Below are 22642 nucleotides of genomic sequence, written 5' to 3'. Positions count from 1 at the left end.
TTCTTCCAGGACAGAGCTTAATGCCCATTATGAGCCAACTGTAAAGAACACAGGTATTCTACATGACTGATTAAATAGAAATAAAGGTGGTTTCCAGAAGACATCCAGAAATGAACACACCTCTTTACCTCTTCCTAATACTCATATTATACCTGAAAATCAGATTCTTAGCAGACAAATGGTCCCATTTGCATTCTTATGCCACATACTACTTAAAGCACAAGCTATAATGATGTATTTATTAGTCAGCTAAAAAATGTAAAATCTAGTTCAGATTTGAAGGGAAAGTGACGTCAAAGAAAGGACAAAGCCCCAGCCTGGGATGACCGAACAGAGCAGTCCAGTGCTGAGGCGGAGACCCTCTGTCTGGACTGCTCCTTATGAAGGAAATCGTGCACTGCCCCATCAGTGTCTTTACCCCAAGTCACAAGACCCACCACTGACATTTGGCACAACTAGCAAGCTATTCAGAAGAAAGGATGGATGAAACAGTGTATTTAACAGGGAAACAGCACATGTAGCCACTACTCTCTTGAAGAGAACAGCCAACATTTTAGTTCAGAGAGGGAAAAGGAGAAAGAAATGTCTGCTGTGCTATAAACCAATGGCACTGAAGATGAGCACGTGTAATAATTTACTTCTCATGGCCCCAACTCTACTGTTCTGCTAATTCAGTAGCTGGTCTGTAATGTGTTCCTAAATAACTGAATGACTGAAACCTTTTCTTGTTAAATCTACCTTAGTCATATCTGGTGTAATCAGATCATAACACGAAATGTCTTTAACTTTAGAGAAAGCAAGTAAACTATTTTGTAAGGCTGCCTATCCTTCCATTCTTCCCTTCTCTTTACTACACAGTGCTTTGAGAGCGTTCTTGATTTCCAAGAGTTCAACATCTAGGATTGCATCAGTTTGTATAAACTCTATTCATTTCACATCACAATCATGACATAATTGCACTGCTCCAAGACTTCCCTGTACCTGCTATGCTGGCAACAGTATTAACAGCTCACCAACATCATGGGGTAAGAAGAGCCCAGCTCCATGTGAGAGGACAGCAGAGCGAGCAGAGCAGGCAGAACAGGACTGTAGCCGAGGAGCTGAGACAACCCTGCTAACGAGCTGCGCAGGGTACCCGGGAGAGGACAGGACCCTTGGGGACTCACATGTTTAGGAGTATCTTCCTTTTCTTCTCAGCTACTAAAGAGACCACCCATGGACACAAATGAAATTTAAAATCCAAATGATGCTTTTTTCATCAACTTGAAAAGTAAACAGTAGATAAATAAATACTGGATAAGGGCAACCCCCAGTTTGAGAATAACAGTTCTAAATGGACCCTCAAGACCCTAACAACAAAAATGCAGACTAAGTAATAACAGGAAACATACAATCCCATTCCAAAATGACACACAAACATTGTATTGTAAATCAAAAGCTATTACATAACAAGGTAAGACAACCCAAAGACCAAAGGGGGAAACTGAAGCTCGGTGGGGATTTCATGAAATGTCTCCAGAAACAATGTGCTGCCAATAATCTACCACAAAGAAACACCAAGAGATCATGGTGTACATTTTCAAATGTTTTTGGGTAAAGTGACCTGAGACTGATTCCTAAACCCATCATAACTCTGAGTAAGATGCTATCTGGACATGCCCTTCAGTCGACAGCAGGAGGACGCAGCTCTCTCCTGTCTACCTTCCAATACACAGCTACGGTTATGAGACTGGACTTTTTCTAGTAATACTGAAGACGGAGGAGCTGACTGATACAAAAGGAAGTGTGGTTCTCTTTGTTTCTTTTACACAAGTTTGGCCCAAGTCAAAAAGCCTTTAACTAATGAAATAAAATCCTCACAATCCATGCTAGAGACCAGACCCTGTGAACAGTAATCTACGAGGATTTCTCTCAGGGCCTAGGGTTATGTTAGCAATGCGCATTATCAAGAGACTTTATAAAAGGTTCAAATGCCAACCACAACTTAGACATGAAAGATATGCATACATATGCCCAGAATACCGAGTATAAATCAACCAGCACGTCATTCACTTCAATCCTCATGTTAAATAGGCACTGTGAAATGGGGATGCTGCTGTACAGTGATGCGCAGAACGTATGATATTAGTGTTCTTTAAGGAGTACCTGCTCTGCATTAATTCCCTTTAAAGACGCAACTGAAATATTCAGGGGGAAAAAGAGATCAGTCTATAAAAGGAGTCAGTGTAGAAATGAAAACGAAGCATTGCATCTTCATGTCGAAGAGCCCCACGAAGGTGCAGACGACGCAATGCAGGCTCACATGGGCAGGTCGGTACTATTGTGTCTAGTTTTCCTAGACGTGCCGTCGTCTCGAGGCAGTGCTTTCTGCAAGGTGGACATGGCGGCAGTTCTCTCAATGTCTATCACAGCGTACAGCTCTGTGCGCCGGGTGGGGGTCTGTGGGAGGGGAGTGGTCGGCGTTTTTGGAGTCTGAGGGTTGTCAGAATCACTGCCCGCTTCCAAATCCACCTGTATATAATTGAGTTGCCTATGTTCTAAACTGGGGCGCCTGATATCAAAGTTAAAGACTGTTGGTGTACAATCCCTACGCCTTGAATAGTCTATTTTGTGAGCACTTGCTGGCACGGTTACATTCTCTGTATTGACATAGTTATGCATTGGATCTAGATTATTATGGTAGCCATTTAGAGATGGGGTCTTTGGTCCTAAATTGTCATCTTCATCCCTACTGAGCTTGCGGGCTTCCCAAACAGGAGGCAAAGACGGTAAATTTTCATAGTTTAATAGCGCAGGTCTTCTCTGCGCTGAGTTGTTGATATTCTGGGTGTCTGAGGTGCTGGTAGATGTCAGACGACCTCTCCTGACCCCTGAGGCACTAGGGATAGACAGCCCGTTTATGTTTTCATACACCAGTTTGTTAACAGGGGGCACATCTCTGCGTTCATCGCTGTCATAGCCAGTGTCCCACTCTGTGCTACTGGCACCACTGCCACTGACTTGGTCTTTTCCAAGTTGCTCCAGTTTCTCCTTTTCCATTAACTGCTTCTGAACAGGGGTTGGTCCTAAAACGAACTTGACTCCTTCAGGCTTAAGAAGCACTTGAGGGTCCCTGTCTTCAGTGTTACTTGGCTCTTCTTTTGGTGTGTTGCTTTCAGCATTAGAAACTCTTGCCTCTGGGGGAACATGCACACTTGCACGGTTCTTTCGCTCTTCTTGTACACCTGTAGTGTTAACATAAGTATGTACCTAAAAAGAAACAAAGCAAATCAGCCAAGTGTAAAGCACAAAACAAAAACAGGCTCTCTAGCTCCAGTCGGAGATCTATCGGAGCTAGAGTCGTGGCTCAATGGTAGGGAGCACTGCTCTTCCAGAGGACCCAAAAGAATTCACAACTCTTAGCACCCACATGGCAGCTCATAACTTTTTGTAACTCTAGTGCCCTCTTCTGGCCCCTATAGGCACTGCACACATAAACACAGGCAAAACACCCATACACATATTTAAATAGATACTGATCATGTCAATTTATCCTATTTATTTATTTATTTATTAAAACAGGGTTTTACTATGTAGCCCAGGCTAGCATCATCTAGATTCAACTGCCTCTATCCCAAATGTTAGAATCACTGGTTTGTGCCACCATTCCTGCTTACATATGTTAATTTTATCACTTCCTCTTTAAATGTACTGTTTGTTACCTTAAAATGTTTGCACCTATCTTTTTACCTATCAAAAAACTGGAGGTAAGTAAAGTAAGTAGAAATCTCTTAAGTTATAAAAAGAATAACTCCTTTAAAATAACAGGCAGCATTATACTGAGACAGCACATTATATTGAGACAGTACATTATACTGAAACAGCACTGCATCCATCAGGCAGGAAGCCAGCCAACCATGGGACACACAATCCTGGTATCTGAAGCAGAGGCAGGAAGTCAAGTTTGAGGCTATCGTAGCCTATATAACAAGACCCTGTCTCGGAAGGAAGGAAGGAGGGAGGGAGGGAGGGAGGGAGTCAGAACCAAATAGGCTTCTCTTTCTGCAGCTCTCAGGCATCACCACACGACTCAGAAGTAAGAAACAACAAGGAAAAGGTAACTCTGTCATTACCTCCTCATGATCTCACCCAACAAAGTGGAAACCCCTATATAAGAATTCTATACAATTTATAGATGCAAAATAGCTGCCACCTAGTAAGGTGTCATCACTGCTTAGAAAGGGCAGATGGTATTGTAGAAGACAGTCTACAAGTATCTGAAGGACACTAAGAAGTTTAGGATTCAAAACGAAATGCAAAACTGAAGTAGAAATAATTATAGTAAATAATATAAAAATGTTTAATATGCAAAGAATACAAAGAACTATACTTTAAAAACACTAAAAATCTCTTACTCATAAATGATCATATACTTTACAAAAGTAGACGTATCTGATAATATATAACGTTCAAATACTTGGCTCCACATTTGTACTATTGAGGAACATCAGATAGCTCCAAACAACCTCAGCAGCAAAATGTGCCTTTCCATCTGTAGTTCGCTGGTAACAAAGACTAAAACATCAAAAGCAACATAAAATCTTGACCCACTGAGGTTTATTCTATTCAGAACCACCTATGAGTTTGCCTTTCTTCATTGACAGATGCAACTCTCTATGGACTGACAAACGACTTAAAAGTTTCTTTAATCCCAACACTCAGGAGACAGAGGCAGAGAAATCTCTGTGAGTCCAAGACCAGCCTGGTCTACAGAGTGAGTTCCAGGACAGTCGGGGCTGCACAAGGAAACCCTTACTCAGAAAGAAAAAAGAAAAGTGACGTTCCCCCAACATCTGTGCATATTACAGCACATGCTAGCATCTGTATGCCCCTTCTTCAACTGTCGATGCAGAAGTAATTTACAGTAAACTTAAATCTGTACTGAGTAAAAGCTTCCAGCACTAACACAGGCACACTTCAACCCCACAGAATCAGATTCGCGGACACAGTGGTAGACCTTACTTGTTCCTCAGCCACGAGCAAAGGGTGTGTGGACTCTTCACCGACTGAAGGTAAGCGAGCACTTCCCACGGAAGGATGCCGGCTTGAGGGGTGGGATGAAGCGTCTCCAAACGAGGGGTAGCGGGGATATCCATTAGGTAAGTTCTGAGCACCAAGCCCTGGAGCTGCAGTTTGTTTATCGAGTTGAGAAGGAAGGACATGGAGTAGGGCAGAGAATAAAAATGAATGAGACTGACACACACTGGGAGTCGGTGACACTTCCTGTCAAGGCCTAGAGCACAGAAAACAGCCCATGCAGTCTGACCTCATCGACTGGCTATTCTTTCTGCAGTGTTGGTGCTAAAGCACCAACTCCCCCTGCCCCTATCCCTGCACACAGGCAAGGCAAGCATTCTGACACTGACCTATACTCCTGCCTTAACTCACATTCTAGACAATGTGAGATGTTTAATGTTTTCATTTTTAAAATGTTTGCAACTAAAGCTAGCGGGGGTTTTGTGGCTGTTCACCAGCATTTCTAGTTGTTACAGATAAATATCCATAACCTGTGTCTTATGTCTGACATGCAGCACGAGAGGAAAGAGGGCCACTTACTTGTAGGTGTTCGAGGTGTTCTAGGGACTTCCAATTCTGTCTGATGACTATTCCTTTCTACAACGGGCTCTTCTACCACATTTATACTATTATTTTGCATAATCTCTTGCAACATGTTAAACAATTCTTCTGCACGAGCACACTTAAACGCAAAAATTCCTAAAAATATAAATCAAGAGCTTTAACATGGTAACCATGCCTTTAAAAAGCTATAGGAACTTTGGCCAAAGAATTCCCTTTTGCACTCATCAGCAATAACTGCAGCGATCAATTCAAAGGACCAAGAACAAATGACTGTTGAATATTTGGTCATATTTGGGACACACACATTATATATATAAAACCCCTCCAAACTCAAGTATAGAAAGGCAGAAAAATGTCAGACCCAAAGAAAGGACAAGGAGTGGTCTGCAATACTGACTTCTAGACATGACTGTAGCTTTAGGATTTATAACCAGTTAATCACTATGTGGGAAAGAAAGACATACTTATCAATGGTGTAGCCATTGGTAATGTGCCTATACCCCTGAACAAACTACACGTTCTGTAAATAACTCTAATGAAATTCACTGAATTTCCCCAAGCCCCTGCTGGCCAAATGACATGAAAGGAGATGGAGGACTATCTGAGAAAAGAAAGGGATTAGCAAGACTGGGAGGTGGGTGTGATCAAACTTTATTATGTGCATGGGTGAAAATGTCTTATGTACAATGAACATATGGTAACAGACACTCAGAGAATGTCTATTACACAGGATGAATAGGCATCGTGACAGTCTGAATGAGAATGGCTCCCAGCAGCTCATATATTTCAATGTCTAGTCCCTATGAGGGAACGCGGAGGCGTGTTTTAAGGTTTCAGAAGCCCATGCTAGGCCAGCGCTCTCTGCCTGCAGCCTGCGGGTCAGGATGTAAAGCCCTCAGCTGCTGCTCCACTCCACTGTTCACATTCTTTGCCCATACAGTTAGAACCGAAAAAAACAAGTTAATACTTTATTTCTACCAAGTGCAAAGTGTTTAGTGCATGCTTGGTAAATGAATCCATAATTTATATTTAATAACCATCTTATTGGCAGTTTTGTGTGGTATTTATTGGCATAGAGGCTTCCTTTTTAACCCTGGCTTGCCTGGAATTTTCTATGTAGGATTTACAACAATCCTCCTGCTTCTACCTCCCAAGTGCTAGGTGTACAAGCATGTGTCTCCATGTCCAGTCTTTTATGCAGAGCAGCCGGAAGTGCAATGCTTCAAATATACTATCATGCGGAGAAGATAAAGAAGGCTTTATCTACCTTGTCCAGTTTGACACCTTCGACCACTTTCAAAAGAAAATAGATTTGAGTCATAGCCATATCGCCGTAGGCAGAGGTAGTGCCATTTCACTGAGTCCCGTTTCCTGGTGTATAGAATCAGCTCTGTGTCTGTAAGCTCCATGACACCTGAGCCTAGCTCATTCCCATCGTCATCCACGTTAATGACCTAAAAAGAGATGAGAGTAACTTAACATTCAACTACCCTTTAGAAAACAATGCATGGCTGATAATTCTGTCAGCTTTTTCTTCACTTGCTACTTTATTCACCACCAGTGTGTGTTGGGCATGGACTATGTATCTGTCCCCACTTAATAAGACACAAACACAAAGTCAGACTGTTGACAAACGAATGCAGCAGAGCTGGACAAGGTGGCCATGGTAGCCTGAGGTGGCTGAAGAGAACATGGATCCCTCCTTGTAGGCTTGAGTAGGATTAACTTTACAAAGGAAATCTGGTGGCTCACAAGATGCACAACACAATATGAAGGCAGGGTGCTGAATCAGAACAAAGGAATCACCTTCCAAAGAGACCAAACTAAGACAGGCACAAAGCCCACTTAATGAGAACCTCAGGAAACACCCAGAAGGTGAGGTGTGTACAGCCCAGTGTTAGTTAGAGCAGGTGACTAGCATGCCTGAGGCCCTGGGTTTCACTCCCAGTGCTGTGACAAAGGAAATGGCCAAAGACTACGAATAAAGAATAAAGGGCAGCATACAGGGAACTGTAATTCCTGGGGCACGGACAGGTGATCTCCACGTACTTTCCCCACTGAATCTTCCTAACAACCTAGACTAGAGGCTTCCACTGCGCCAGTGGAGAAGAGACTTACTGTCATACAAACTGCCTGAGAGAGCAAAGTCATCGAGTAACGGGTTGAACTTACACAGATATGTGTCATCCAGAGGGGAGGACTCCCAGCACAGAGGTAAGATTGTAAGTGACACTAAACAGCTCTGGGAGCAGTTAGCCTATTTTAGCGCAGATTACTGAAGGATGGACTGCAGGGTAAACACAAGCACAGGCAGACATGGTGGCGCATGCATGCAGTCCCAGCTAGAAGAAAGAGGAGGGCGGGGACTGCACACAGCCTTGGATACACAGTGAGACCCTCTTACTAAGAAAAACCGTGGTCTACACACGCTGAAGATGTCTCCGAGACGTGAGGGCACAGATGCTCCTCTGCAGCAGCACTTGCAAAGTGTCAGAACTGAAGAGATGGATCTCCCAGTCACTGTGCCCTGGTGTGCTACCATGCTCGTATTCTACAGCAGTGGGCTAAGAGACCATGTACGGAAACCTCTAGGACTGACCCCAAATAAAATTATTCTTTGATATAAGATTTTTGTTTCAGTAACAGAAAGCTCACAAGTGCTAAATCTGTAGTCACAAGAAAACTGTAAAATGACAGGTAAAAAAAGTATTACCAAATCAACTGGATACAGGAGATCAAATGAAAACTAAAAAAGAATTCCTATTATGGTCTGTCCCCTAACAGCTCAAGTGTTGGTGGCTTGGTCATCACTGTAGCAGTGTTGAGGTGGTAGGGCCTTTAAGAGCTGAGGCATAGTGGGAGGTCCTTCAGCTACTGGGGGTGTGCCACCAAAGGAATCAAGGCACTCAGTTCCTGTGAGGCTTCTGGCAGTCTAGTCTCTCAGGATTCTGCTCTTGTAGACTACTGAGATACTCTCCCACAAGGAGGCAGTCTAGTAAAGGGGTCCTTGGGCAGGGCCAGTGCTGTGCTGACTCAAGTTTTCTCTTCAGAACTGTGAACTAAAGAAACCTCTCTGCTTGGTAAGTTCTTAGCTTTAGGTATTTGCTGCAGCAGTGAAGAACAGAGTAACAACCCATACTGTTAGTAAGAAAGCACCATCATCTACTAAATGCAAAAAGGCGCCCTGTGGAGGAAAAGGAGATTTTTAAAATGGCAACAAAGATCAAGTGTTTGAGTATGCCCAGGTAGGCAGAAGGAGAGACATTTACAGTGCTGCTGGTTTTACTGACCTTAAACTTGTTCCGATGGTTATCTGAGACAGTGTCTTTATCTGGACAGCTACAACAGCTACCCATGGCTTCTTCAGAAGACCATGTGAGCACTACACAGAAAATAATTTGAAGAAAATTATTATAGACAGGATACAAAAGATTCAAAATAGGAAAGGACTACAAAGTATCCCATATAAGCATGATACTTTGATGCAGAAAATAAAGCCCAGCAATGTTAATATTTAGGACTAAATTTCAATTAGTTGGTCAATTCTGCTTTTGATAAGATTAAATCATACATGCCAGAGAAACTCACATTTCCAGTTCAATCTGTAACAGTCTGCTTATTCTAAAAGCCTATACCAGTATCTAAATAATTAGCTTACAGTTATTCAACAGTTAATCAAGAAACTAATGTTTTATGGTTTAGCAGTAATTTCATGTCCTTCCTTTAAACAAACAAACAAACAAACAAAAAAGTTGGGCATGAGGCATGTGCTTTTAATCCTAGCAGAAACAGGCAGCTCTGTGAGTCTGAGGCCAGCCTGATTTACATAACAAGTCCAGGCCAGCAAGGGCTGCACAGTGAAACCCTGTCTCAAAAAAACTTTTTTTTTTTAAAAGAAAGATGCTATACTTTTAACTATCAGGTATTCTGATCCTTATCCACTGTAGTACCTTTTACATATCTTATTAGATAAAAGTTCATTGGCAACATCAAAGAATTCATACATATCAGATCCTAAACAGTACGTCAGTAAGAAAGGTCAACTCAAGATTCCACCAGTAGCATAAATACATAGCACTGTCCAACCTGATATTCTGTGTATTTAATTCTTGGCCACAGAAGTCGGATAGGAAAGGTTACAGAGGTGAGAATAGGTGTTCAAGGGCATGCAAAAATAAACACGGGAGGCTGTCTAAACAGAGGGTGAGCATACTTGCTATTTGCTCCATGGGGAATGAGAAGCTGCACAGGAGCCTCATAGGAGCCACGCTGGTCCAAGCACACTGACTGGAACCACCAGACACTTCTTCACCACTTTCTGGTTTAACATCACATTAGCCTATTGTCTCACGTCCTTCCACACAGCTTTCTGTGGCTTCCTTTTCTCAAGATTAAACTTTTCCTGACTCCTGCCTAATAGGCTCATTTAAAATTGTTTTAGACCTCTCCATCCCCATCTAAGCTCCCCAGGCTGTCCTGACAGCAAAGCATCCACCATGTTTTGTATGTAGCAGACACTGGGGTTGGCTCTCTATTTAGATACTGCCTCCCCCATCATAAGTCCCCTCCCAGTAGAAGCAGACCTTACTCATCCTTGCAAACCTAGTGTTCAGCACAAAGTAGGTACTTTTGGTCATTTATGAACTGCCAGGCAGTTAAAATTAAGATGGAAAATGATAATAGTATATAAACCTGAAGAAATGATAACCTCCAGTGTTCCCACAGTGCACTATCAAGGCCTTTACCATCTTTGTGCAAGAGTTATCTGTAGTGACTCACTCCACTGTGATCTCTGGAGACAGGCCCCGTGTCTCCTTCACTTCCCAGGGCACTGGGAACTGTCTAACATAGTGCACGCGTGTTCCATACATGTTAAGTTTTTGTTGTTGTTGTTTTTGTTTTTACCAACAAGGGCTACATTATTAAATGGGAAAATATTTTTAAATTTACAAAAAAGATGTAATTGATAGAAACATTTTGAAAATCTTAAAATTGTATAGCATTCTTTCCCCAACCTCCTTAAAACTTATTCATTTTAACCACAAAAGGGAGATACTCAGATATGTGTTTAAAATTTATTTGCCTGCAGAATTCACTTGTGAGATTAACTCGGAAATCTACAGAAAACTGGACTGGGGTAAAGACCTAACAGCACAGCAGCAGTAGGCACAAAGAAGAAAGTGATAATTTAGACACAGTCTGCAGTGCTGAGTGGCTAGACTGGTACAAAGGAGCGGTGAGCAAGGATCCTGTGTGGACATCCGGTAGTAGTTCCAAGGCCAGACTCTCTGGTGGAAGTGACTCAGCTTCAACTATCCTAACCTGAGGTAACAAATGAAGACATATAGAAGAACTAAATATGCAAATATGGGTTTGAGGGAGGAGCTTAGCAACGTCAGACAGCATGGAGCACTGAGACTATTAAGAGAAGAAAGGTTGGGGCTGGAGACAGCTTATCACTTAAGAGCACTAAGTACTCTTGCAGAGGACCTAGGTTTGGTTCCACCACTCTGATGATGGCTCCCAATCTCCAAGGGCTCATGCATGCACATACCTACACTCAAGCCCACACACATGAGTATGGAGAGGCTGTCCTATCTCCAGTTTTCTAAGTCCCGACAGCACCATATGCATATGGTTCCTTAAGGTGTCATATAATTAAAGAAGCAGATGGGTCAGAAAAAGTTTTTCTCCCTCTTTTAAAACCTGGAGGGGAAGCATGTGTGGGGAAACTACATGACAGAGTGAGCTGAGGACCTGAAGAAGGTGAGTTAGGTCCAGGGACCAGACTTCAGGGCCTACCAAGAGGTGGCGGGCTTCCTTGTACTCTGAGGCAAGGGAGGAAGAAAAAAAAAGAATGGAAGGGACTAGAGAGGTAACTTCAGGTCCAGAGAATTTGATGCCTTCTCTGGCTCCTGCAGTTACCTGTACTGCGCACGAGCACACACGCTAAAGGACAGACAGGTGAGAGCAAACACGCTGAAGTTGATGGCATCTCCTTTCTTGTAAAATACCAGACAAAGGCTGTACGATGGGGGAGCCGGAGAGACTGGTAAATAAGTGAGTGGCAAGAAGATTTTTAGGTAAGAGGACCTCAGACTGATCTAGGGTCTGAGGGTAGAGGAAACTGAGAAATTACAGGATGTTTTGCTCAGGAAAGAAGAGGGGCGAAGGACACAGGTTTGAGGATGAAAGCAGAGGCTCAAGACTAGTGAGGAAGTGCAGCTGAGGAAGGCCGGCAGCGTGGTACACATCTGTCAGTGACAGTTCTGCAGTGAAGGGTGGGGTGGGCACCTCCCCATGTGAGCCTGCCTGTGGACATTCAGAGGTGCTGAGCGGTCCTCACTAACAGCTGTGTATGGCTGCACTCCAGTTTCTGCACTCTCCTTGAGACCACACTGTCCCAGGCAAAGGGACAGGCAGGTGCTGGACGGTCTGCACTTCTCAACAGCAGACTAGTATCTGAAGGCCACATCTCTGTGGTGACAGCTCAGAATATTAGCACTTTAAACCCTGGACTGAGAACCATGTGAGCTCATTAGCATATTTCTTCAAACCAGAACTCTGCATGTATATAAGGGATCTTATGCTCTCCTAGAACACAGATATCTGAGTGCATTTAATAGCAAGAGGGAGTTTCGGTCTGTGATCAAACACCCCACAAATCAGCTAAATATTCTACATTAGTAACCACTGTGTTTAATAAAAGCCATTCGTCCTTATTTTCTGGGGATAGGGGAGTCAGTAAATAAACACACAATGTTGTTGCATTCAACAAAATTAAGTTGATTGGTCTTTTCTTTAAGGCAAATTTCAACTTACCTAGATCTGGCCATTAATATTCTTAGCCTCTGATGCCACATCAGGAGATTAATCATATTTCAAAATACAATGTCTTTGTTTGTTACCTTAACCTAGAAATAACAGAGAAAAATTAATCTCTTTCTGGCAGTTGACTCTAGGGCGTCATTGTGCTGAGTGCAAATACTTAACTGACGTCCACGTCCAGCCCTGACACATTGTCTCTTTTATGACACCAGTTTTCAATGTTAGGTTACTGCTAGTACTAGTAGTTCAGCTCACTACATAAACTCAAATACCTAAAATATTCATTTAAACCTGATTTCTAAGCTAGATTTTTAAAATATCAAGCAATGACACACCAACCCAAGTTCTATGATGCTTCTACTTCTCTATTAAAGCGTTGACTCTGGCCTGTCCTTTGCTAGTAACTCCTTCCCAGGCCTAAAGTCCCGTTTAAGCCTGGAGAACAGTGATTCTGCATTCTGAAACTCAAGCCTCCTTTACATACACCTCCATGTCTTCTATTCCCTAAGACTCCCGACAAGCCCAGGTGGTATTAGTCAATCTAAACACAGACAAGAAAAACATGCCAAAGACTCACAGGACAATGACATTCCAGCAATAAACTAGTCTAGAGTCCTAAGAGATTTCACTGTATGGAAATGTCTGGTCCATCTGTTTACAACAGCGGGAAGGGGACCAAGCGCACTCAAGCAGAGAGGTGTTCACTGAACACCTAGACTGCATCTACTAGGCTCTTTATCGGAGCTCCCAGAACCTCCCATTCCACCTACACACTAACCAGTTCACAGTGGATGATAATTCAAAATAACCACTTCCAAAATCATGTACTTACAGATAATCGGTATAGTTTCATCTCCTACTACAAATACCTGAACATAAAACAAACATACCAGGCACTTGCTCATAGCCCGTCCATGGGGTACCAAGTCTGCATCTCTGTGAGCACAGCCTTTGTTTGTGTACCTATCTATAAAGACGGGGACCTTGCTAAATAGTCCAAGGCCTAGACACAATAGAGGTTCTCAACCTGTAGGTACAGACTACTTTGTGGGGTCAAATGAACTTTCACAAGGGCTGCATATTAGATCTACTGCATATCAGATATCAAATTACAATTCATAGCAGTAGCAAAATTACAGTTATGAAGTAGCTATAAAATAATTTTATGGTTAGGGTCACCATGACACGAGGAACTCTATTAAAGGAATGCAGTATCTAAGCTTCTACTACATAGTTCAGGCTGGCTTCAAATTGATGGTCTTCCTACTCTAGCCTCCCTGGTGCTGGGATGATGAGAACATACTACCATACCTGGATAACAGGGCTTCTTAAAAACTATAGGTCTCAAAAATATTTGACAACAATAAAAGGAGATTTACGTTTTTAAGTATATTTTAATTAATTCTTTAAGAATTTAATACAATGTTTTATAAAAAAATCATTTTAAAATTTTTAGTGTACATTCATGTGTTTCACATACATGTATGTCTGTGCATCACTTGCATGCACGAGGCCTGTGGAAGCCAAACCGTGGCATCAGATCCCTGGAAATGTAGTTACAGATGGTTGTGGGCTGCCCTGTGAGCACCAGGACTCAAGCCTGGGGGCCTCTAGAGGAGCAGCCAGTGCTCTTTACTGCTAAGACATCACTCCACCCGGTTTTTGTTTTATCTCCTATGTATGAGTTTTGCCTGCATGTACATCAGTGTACCACAAACATATCTGGTGCTCAGGCCAGAGAGGGTGTTGGATCCCATGGAACTGAAATTAGACAGCTGTGAGCTGATCCTGGGTCTTCTGCATGAACAGCAAGTGCTCTTAACTACTAGCCGTCTCTCCAGCCCCAGTCAAAAGTCTGTAAATGTTCAATGATCAAAATAAGTTTAACATCAGTGGGCAATAAACATGCGGCATTCCTGATAGGAGTCTACTGCACTGCGATGTGTGGCTTCACCATCCGTGTTCCATCGCCAACATCAGTGAATACAGCTTGGATACCTCGGCTCAGATGGGGGAAGCTAAGTGCTATGCAGTGCAGCATTTCTACTGTACACAGAGTTTTCTTCTCCTGAACAAGCAAAGCTTAACTATAGAAAACAAAGACAATACCTTCCTATCTTCATTCCTCTACAGGTAAGTATCTAATTAGTCTACCTTTGACTCATACTGCATCAGAAGGCTTGATTGTAAAAAGCACTATTTGAGCTGTTTATTTGAGTGCTGTAAATTGTTCGGTGAATTTTGGTTTTGGCCTAGGACAGAAATGGTTCTAAACATACTTCTGCCATTTTCATACTAAGTATGAACAGTCTCAGCACTGATTATTACAAAATATCAACCAACTATGAAGATGGTTGATACTCTGTGCTCTATGGTTTTGTACATTTTCCCAACATTGTTTTTTTGTTAAGATGCTCTTTAAAAAAAAAATTTATTTATTATGTTATGTTTATGAGTACACTGTAGCTGTCTTCAGAACACCAGAAGAGGGCCTCAGATCCCATTACAGATGGTTGTGAGCCACCATGTGGTTGCTGGGAATTGAACTCAGGACCTCTGGAAGAGCAGTCAGTGCTCTTAACCACTGAGCCATCTCTCCAGCCCAACATTTAAATTCTTATGTAGAAATAAGCATGCAAAATTGCTTTTGGTAAAACTACATGTATATCAAAAATTTTTAATAACTTCATAAATTATTATCAGGTGTTTCCTTTGTATGTTTATTTTATAAACATACACCTATAGTTATAAGCTATATAGTTATCATTTTTTCATACAAAAAGGGTCATGAATGAAAAGGGTTTAAGAAATCCCATTCTACACATTGCCTTCCATTCTCCAGCCACTCAAGTATATTAGTGTGAATATAAACAGCCAGAGAGAGATTCTTGTGTATACGACTGCCCACAACTAAATAGATTCTAGCACAAACCACTTATCCTATCTGAGGCTCTGCTCCCACTGTCTACCTCTTTTATCAAAGACCTTTCACCCTTGCTTTCTCTGTTGGGGGCTCTCAGCATCTGCCCACTTGCACACTGAGTATGTTTACAGTTAGTAAATAAGCTTAAGAGAAATAAGAGTGGCAGAACCAAACCCAGCTGTCCTGGACTCAGAGCCATCGGGCTGCATCAGCACACGTGGCTCCTCTGGCCCCTTGAAGTCAGTGAGGGCACATGTTTATGAGACGCGGTCTGTTCAGCTCAGGCTGCTGTCATACTTGCAGTCCTCCTCTGTTCTGCTCCTGAGCTGAGATGGCAGCTGTGTGCCACTGCAGTCACTGTGTCACCTTATGTGTTAACTGACGGTTACCACTGCCAAGTACAGCGGTAGATTTGCTTGCTTTTCAGAGGAGATGGGGAGAGGGGCACTGGGGGAGGGACTGTGAGGGTAGTATGGGGGAGGGGGAAACAGGGATTGGGATATAAGTGAATTAATATAAAACATTCAGTACCTACCATATAAGGTGTATTGGGTAGTAAAGATCTTGTGCTTCCTTTAAAAGCATACTTTGTACATGAAAGCACATTCTCTGTTTCACACTAAAGCATTCCCAATATGAAAAAAAAAAAAAAAAAGATAATTTACTAGACCATGGGTGTCCTGGGTATTTGATTCAGATCTTCTGTATGACTTAAAAAAACAAAACAAAACAAAACAAAACAAAACATGTATTTATTTTATGTATATGAGTACACTGTTGCTGTCTTCAGATACACCAGAAGAGGGCATCAGATCTCATTACAGATGGTTGTGAGCCACCATGTGGTTGCTGAGAATTGAACTCAGGACCTCTGGAAAAATAGTCAGTGTGCTCTTAATGCTGAATCATCTCTCCAGCACTCTGTGTGACTTAAATCTCTGGTTTCTCTCCACTGCTGAAGGACTCAGAACTGAATGCAATGCACATGCAGTGAAAAGGAAGTGGTTATATATGAAATGGAGCTTTGCTTTTACTGTTCCTAGAAATCCAAGGGTAGGAGAACCACAATGTCTGTAAGCTTTCCTCTGTGCATGCACACAAAACCACTATCAGCTATGTTGGATCAAAAATAATAATAATAACATGCCTTCTAGCTATAGCAGGGAAACTACACCCATGAAATCTCAACAGCATGGCTGCCTAAAGAAGGGCTGGACAATTTCAACAATAATTGCAATTCAAATTGAGATAGGAGCAATCTCATAGAGCCCACCCATGAACTACAGCCTGCCTTCCCCAAGGAAGTGTGTGTGTGTGTGTGTGTGTGTGTGTGTGTGTGTGTGTGTGTGTGTGTGTCAGAGAAAAACTTGGATTTCCAGAAACAGTAAAAGCAAAGCACCATTGGTCATTTAAACCAAGCGCTCAGCCTTAAATATGTGCATGTGTGCGGTACATTGCCAATGCCCAATAACTAAGCAGGCTGTACTTACATGTTGATTTCTGTGTGTGACTGTCTTCTGTCTGTGTAAGGGACATGGTTAAAAGAGAAGGAAGCTATAAATGGGGGAAGGGGCAATACATGGGAAGGGTAGAAGAAAAGAGGGGGACAGGAAAAAAGGTATAATTATATTTTAAACCTCAGAAAAAAATAGGGCCTTGAGAGTTTCCACAGTAGTTAAGAGCACACGTTGCTCTCATAGAAAATCTGATTAAGTTCCCAGCACCCAAATGTTGGCTCATAACCATTTGGAACTCCAGTTCTAGGGGATCCAACACCCACTGACCAATGTAGGCACCAAATAGCCAAATACACCTAAAAAACTAAATTTATTTTTAAAATAATAATATGAGATTGGTATGGTGGTATACATATCTTTAATCCCAGTACTCAGAAAGCAGAGGCAAGAGGGTCTCTGTGAGTTCAAAGGTAGCCTGGTCTACATAGTTATAACCTTTGGTGTATTGAAAATAGTTGCTTCGGCTAAAACAGTAATATTTGTATAAATAGTAAAAAAAAAAATGTAACTTTAGAACATCACAAACTACTGAAGTAATAGTTAATGAATATTAGTTTCTGCCAATTAGTTTTCTTTCTACTAATTCACTCGAAAGATTGGGGGGAAAATCAATGAATAAAAAGTTCATCTTCTTTATCCTTAAGGGTAAACTCACTGTAAAGACTGTAAGTTACTCCTATTACTAAGGCTGAAATTGTTTAGGACTGGAATTGGCAGCATATGTGTTTTCACACTTTAATTAAAATGCCAGAAATGAATGTGTTTATTTTGTCAATACTAAGAAAATCTTGTGGTAAAGGAAAATATTCAGAACACTTCCTCTCCCCAAAATACACGGGTTAGAAAGCAGTGAGCGCTGTGTCCTCTACCAAAGCCCTGATATTTGCTTTAACAGAATGATCAGATCATTCAACTTTTTAATGCAAAATTATTCTAAAAAATAAATGTTACTCATGTGCAACTAGTAGCTCTTTAAATTACTAAAACTGTGTTAAAATTGCTAGAAAGAAAAAATTGTATAAAAAGATGATTGTAGATTAAACCCCAAGCTACTCCATCTGAGTTTTAACAGTGCTGCTTCTATACTACGTAGACTTAGTGGCATTAGTAACATTAATGCTGCAGCCTTTCTTTCACAAGTTAAGCTAAACAGAAACAGAAACTCAATATAAAAACAGGCAAAAGTTAGTCTAAAGTATAGTCAGCACTTTATAAGAATTTCAGTTAATCTGAAGATGAAGTGTTCTAAGGGAGTTAAGACTAGAAAACAACAATTAATCCATGAGCGTGTCTTAGGAGGCCTCTTTACAAGAGCCATTTACCCAGGCCCCTTGGGCAAAGCACTCCTTTGCTGTATTTATTAGATTTTAAAGTAAAATAAAATAAAAACATGAGCTGCTCAACAGCATGGTATTATTTAAAACATGGCTTTCAAAAAATATGAGGTACATATTTCCTGGGATGAAAAAAATCCTTGAAAAGGCTTAGTTTACTAAGTTTTAGATTTAGAGAAACACTGAGAAGATGGTGCAGGAAAACCCCACAGACCCGTGCCCACCTTTCTCTACTATTAACATCTTACATGACATGGCTCATTTGTTGTTGTAAAAAACAACACGGGTAGCATTACTAACAATTAAAATACACATTTATAACCACCATGGAAACTTAAGCCTACATCCCAATCTCCAAGAGTCTGAGGCAGAAGGACTGTCCTAAGCTAGAGGCCAACCTAGGGTACAGTATGTTCCAGGCCAGCCTAACTATAGTGCGACATCCTGTCTCAAAAACAAAAACAAAACAAAAAAATTTACAAAAATTTTAAAAATATGATTATCTGGCTTTACTTAGTTTTTACATAAGCTTTTTCATTCCTCCCAAGATACTTGGAGTGTATGTAATCATAAAATCTCTTAAGGTTTCTCTTGGGTGTAACATTTTCTCCTAATGTTCCTTATTTCTGGTGAGTCCTCCAGTTCTGAGCAATAATAGGTTAAATACTTTATAAAGCTCTTTGCTGAAATTTGTTTCACGTTTTTCTTATAATTAGACGAGGATTATGAGGTTGGAAAACCAGAGATAAAACTTTACAGCAGTTGAAACACTATCGACATGACTATGGTTGATGTTAATTAAGCCTGGTCACCTGGCTGGGGCTGTGCCTACCATTTCTCCACTAGAAGCTATTCCACTCCAACTCTTTTCCATGCCGTATGTTTTAGAAAGAAGGCCCACACTCACAAAACAATGAAGTTAAGAATAATGATGCAGATCTACAATTCCTCAGGATACTGGGCATGGAAAAATGTAGTGAGGCTTAGAAGGCATTCCCACAAGTGCAGTTGCTAGCATTCAAGGGGCAACTTCAGTGCTGGGGGGTAGGGTGGGGCGGGCAGAGACTGCTCTGATCTATTGTATGTAAGATCCTGGGTTCAATCCCTAGAATGACACACACAAAAAAGAAGAGGGTGTGAGGGACAGTTTCAATCACTCTGAAGTCAGACACTGTTTTGCTGTTTGGTGTGCTGGGCTGGCAGTCTCTTTGCTGAGCTTTATCTGTGAGGAAGACCAATCTTTTAGATTGCACAGGAAAGCGGTCCCTCCTCCCCCCACTTTTATTCTACTCAGTCACATATTGACCCATAGACATTTCTTTTACATTTAGTGACTGCTAATACTACTTAACATGACTTTGTTGCTCAAATGATTTTAATTTTGGCCACAGGGAGCTTTCATTGGTTCCTATGCTCCTTTAACATATTCCTATCTTTGTGGGGTTTATTCCTTTGTGTCTTGCTTATTTACCCCAGTCCTAGAATCTGCCTTTCCCTAAAGAACACTGGTACCTCTCTTTCTTGTAGTGAGTGTGCTATTTATTTAAAACCCACCTCCAGGCCCTGGTGTGTTCTTCCTATGTGACATACTTCCAACAGGACTCTGCTTTTAACTGGATTTTAGAAAAAGTTTGTAAGAAATTAGCATAAAATACAGAATTAAATTCATACTGAGAGAGCACAAGAGATGGCTCAGTGGTTAAGAGCACTGGCTGCTCTTCCAGAGGTCCTGAGTTCAATTCCCAGCAATCACATGGTGGCTCACAACCTTCTGTAATGAGATCGGATACCCTCTTCTGGTGTGTCTGAAGACAGCTACAGTGTACTTATATATAATAAATAAATAACTTTTAAAAAATTTATACTGAAATTAGAAAAGGTAATTTTAAGTTAATACAATTTAATGGAAATAGAGTAATCACCACTTTTTAGACATATTTCAAATAGACGAGATCAATTTTATTAAAACTATAAAATTGGAACATAGTCTTGGCAAAAGAGGCCCTGGGGATACAGCCATGTTGGTAGAGTAGCAGTCTAGCATGGCTGAAAGAAGCCCTAGGCTAGGACAGACGTGACTATGTGGCTCAGGCTGGAACTCACTATGTAGTCCAGACTGCCTCAAACTTCCCATCTTTTTGTCTCTAGAGCACTGAAATTAGAGCCATATGCAATTAAAAACATTTATTTTTTAATTTTAAGAACTTTGTATTGAGGCAGGATCTGTGTAGCTATGGCTGGACCTTGAACTCACAGATGTGTAAGACAAACCTCTATGAGCAATGGTTCAGGAATAGACAGGCCAGTGCAATAAAGCAGAGCACGCAGAAACAAAAACCACTCATCTATGAAAACCTGGTTTCTTTCTTAAGATAAACTGTAAATGAAAACAGCTTCACACCTTCCTACACTGAAACTGAGGACTGCTGTGAGAGTGGGGTGTTGCTTGTTTGGGGTGACATTTAAGCTTATCAAGATCTATTTTGAAACATCACGGAGCCAAGTGAATGAAGGTCATATTATTTTAATTCTTTAATTATCCTTCAAATTATATAATTACAAAACTAATCAAACAAAAACTTGTGAAATCAAGTAGATTATGTACTCGAGAAAATATAAAGCCATGTGCTGAGGCAGCTTTGGAAGCTGAGGAAGGACTGTAGTTGGAGCTGGCTTGGACAATAAGACTTACAATAAAGAATGTGAGGCTGACAGGGCTCTGACTGTTCCAATCACCTCTCATGCCTTGTTGAAGATAAATCTATTACTGGGATGGGCTATGGCTCAGCTGACAGAGTACTTGACTAAGTATGTGAAACTCTAAATCCAATCTTCAAATCTACTGAATATGGTAGCACCTGCCAGTAGTGTCAGCACTTGGGAGGTAGAAGCAGAAGGATCAGAAGTTCAAGGCCATCTACAGTACATATCAAGTTGGAAGTAAGCCTGGGGTACATAAGACACTGTCTTAAAACAAAACAAAAAGGAAAAAACCCATACATCATTGTTGGAATCAGGGAAGAAAGAAGTAAAATCAAAAGAAGACATGTTTCAGTCTGTGTCTACACATATACTTTAAAGTACAAGTAACAAGTTCATGGCAGAATCCAAAGGTGTGTCAGAACTGAGCATGAGAATGCACCTTTCTCTGCTTGGTCTGTGTTTGTAAGGAAGGCACTGGTGTTTGAGCACCTGCACAGGTCAAGAGAAGTCACTGGATCCCATGGAGCGCCAGTCAGCACAGGTGGAAATCATCTGACGTAAGTGAATGGAAAAACTGGAACTCTTTGGAAAAGCTTCAAGTGCTCCTAACTGTAAGGCCATCTCTCCAGCTCACTTTAAGATGCATTAGAGAATGAACAATCCATGAGGCTCTCACAGGGCTGAGACGTCTCAGTGGGTAAAGTGCTTGCCACACAAGGGAGGACCTGACCAGATCCCCAGCACTAACTTAAAGCTGGGAATGAAGCCTTGGCACTAGGAGACAGATAGATCCCGGAACTTGCAGGCAAGCCAACCTAGCCAAAATGGCAAGCTCCAGGTTCAGTGAAAGACTGTCTCAAACACACATACAAAGATAATTTGTCCTTATAGACACAAGACAAAGATAAACGCTCCTTAACACTCAGAAGTAGAGGCTAGGGAGACAAGAGCTTGAGGTAAACTCTTGAGGTTCAAGAAGGAAGGAAGGAAGGAAGAAAGGAAGGGAGGGAGGGAAGGAGGGAGAGAAGGAGGGAGAGAGGGAGGGAGGGAGGGAGGGAGGGAGGGAGGGAGGGAGGGAGGGAGAGAAGAACAAGTAGACAAACAAAACAAAGATAAAATCTTCCTTGGTAACAGCAGTAACAGAGGCGGGCAGAGGGAGGGAACAACTAAACCAGGCATAACAGGGCAAGCCTGTTGTCAGACCTACTTGGGAGGCCGAGGTCTGAGGACTGTCCTTAGAATAGCAAAGATGGGGGAGGGGACTTTCCAAATAATCCTGATTAAAGTGTCAAGTCAAAGAAATACAATTGCAAAGAACACATCATTAAACTGGGAACTTATCAACATTGTATTCACAACTAAAAAGGGTGAGATAGAAAAAGTAAACATTTATGTCAAATACTTTTTAAAAATTGGATATAATGAATGTCTATGTCATCAAGCAAAAGATATTAACTCTTATTTCACAGGCAGGCAGGCAGCCACTGCCCTGTGAACTGTGAGCTTCTGGCTGCACACAGCATGGGCACTCAGCCCTGCGTTTCCAGCTGCCCACACAGCATTCTGTGATTAGGAATGATGCACAGTCACACCACATTCTTTCCCTCAGCTCACACAGCAAGAACTTGCCCTCTCAGCTGCATTCTGCTGCAAACAGCGTGGTCACCTTAGCAACCCTATGCTCCCAATATGGACAGCTGGTCCACTTAAAGTCAGTC

General features: G+C 41.6%; 1 protein-coding gene across 2 annotated transcripts in view; it reads right to left on the bottom strand.

Annotated features, from left to right (window-relative positions):
• Positions 1–1982: 1982 nt before the first annotated feature.
• The window catches only part of FRS2 (fibroblast growth factor receptor substrate 2), a 62665-nt gene continuing 42005 nt past the window's right edge, over positions 1983–22642 (bottom strand). Inside the window, exons 4-9 of one of the 2 annotated variants that reach the window (XM_080935343.1) lie at positions 12442–12533; positions 8910–9001; positions 6887–7073; positions 5596–5754; positions 5002–5165; positions 1983–3249 (exon numbers count right to left, since the gene is read on the bottom strand). In XM_080935343.1, coding sequence (XP_080791469.1) covers positions 2299–3249; positions 5002–5165; positions 5596–5754; positions 6887–7073; positions 8910–8975 — 1527 coding nt within the window. In that variant the 5' untranslated portion in view covers positions 8976–9001; positions 12442–12533 and the 3' untranslated portion in view covers positions 1983–2298. The remainder of the gene's footprint in view (positions 3250–5001; positions 5166–5595; positions 5755–6886; positions 7074–8909; positions 9002–12441; positions 12534–22642) is intronic. The other variant, XM_080935342.1, reaches the window with a different exon arrangement.

This window comes from Micromys minutus (genome assembly GCF_963924665.1).
Source record: "Micromys minutus genome assembly, chromosome: 22".
NCBI lineage: Eukaryota > Metazoa > Chordata > Mammalia > Rodentia > Muridae > Micromys > Micromys minutus.
This window is presented reverse-complemented; position numbering and strand designations above follow the sequence as displayed.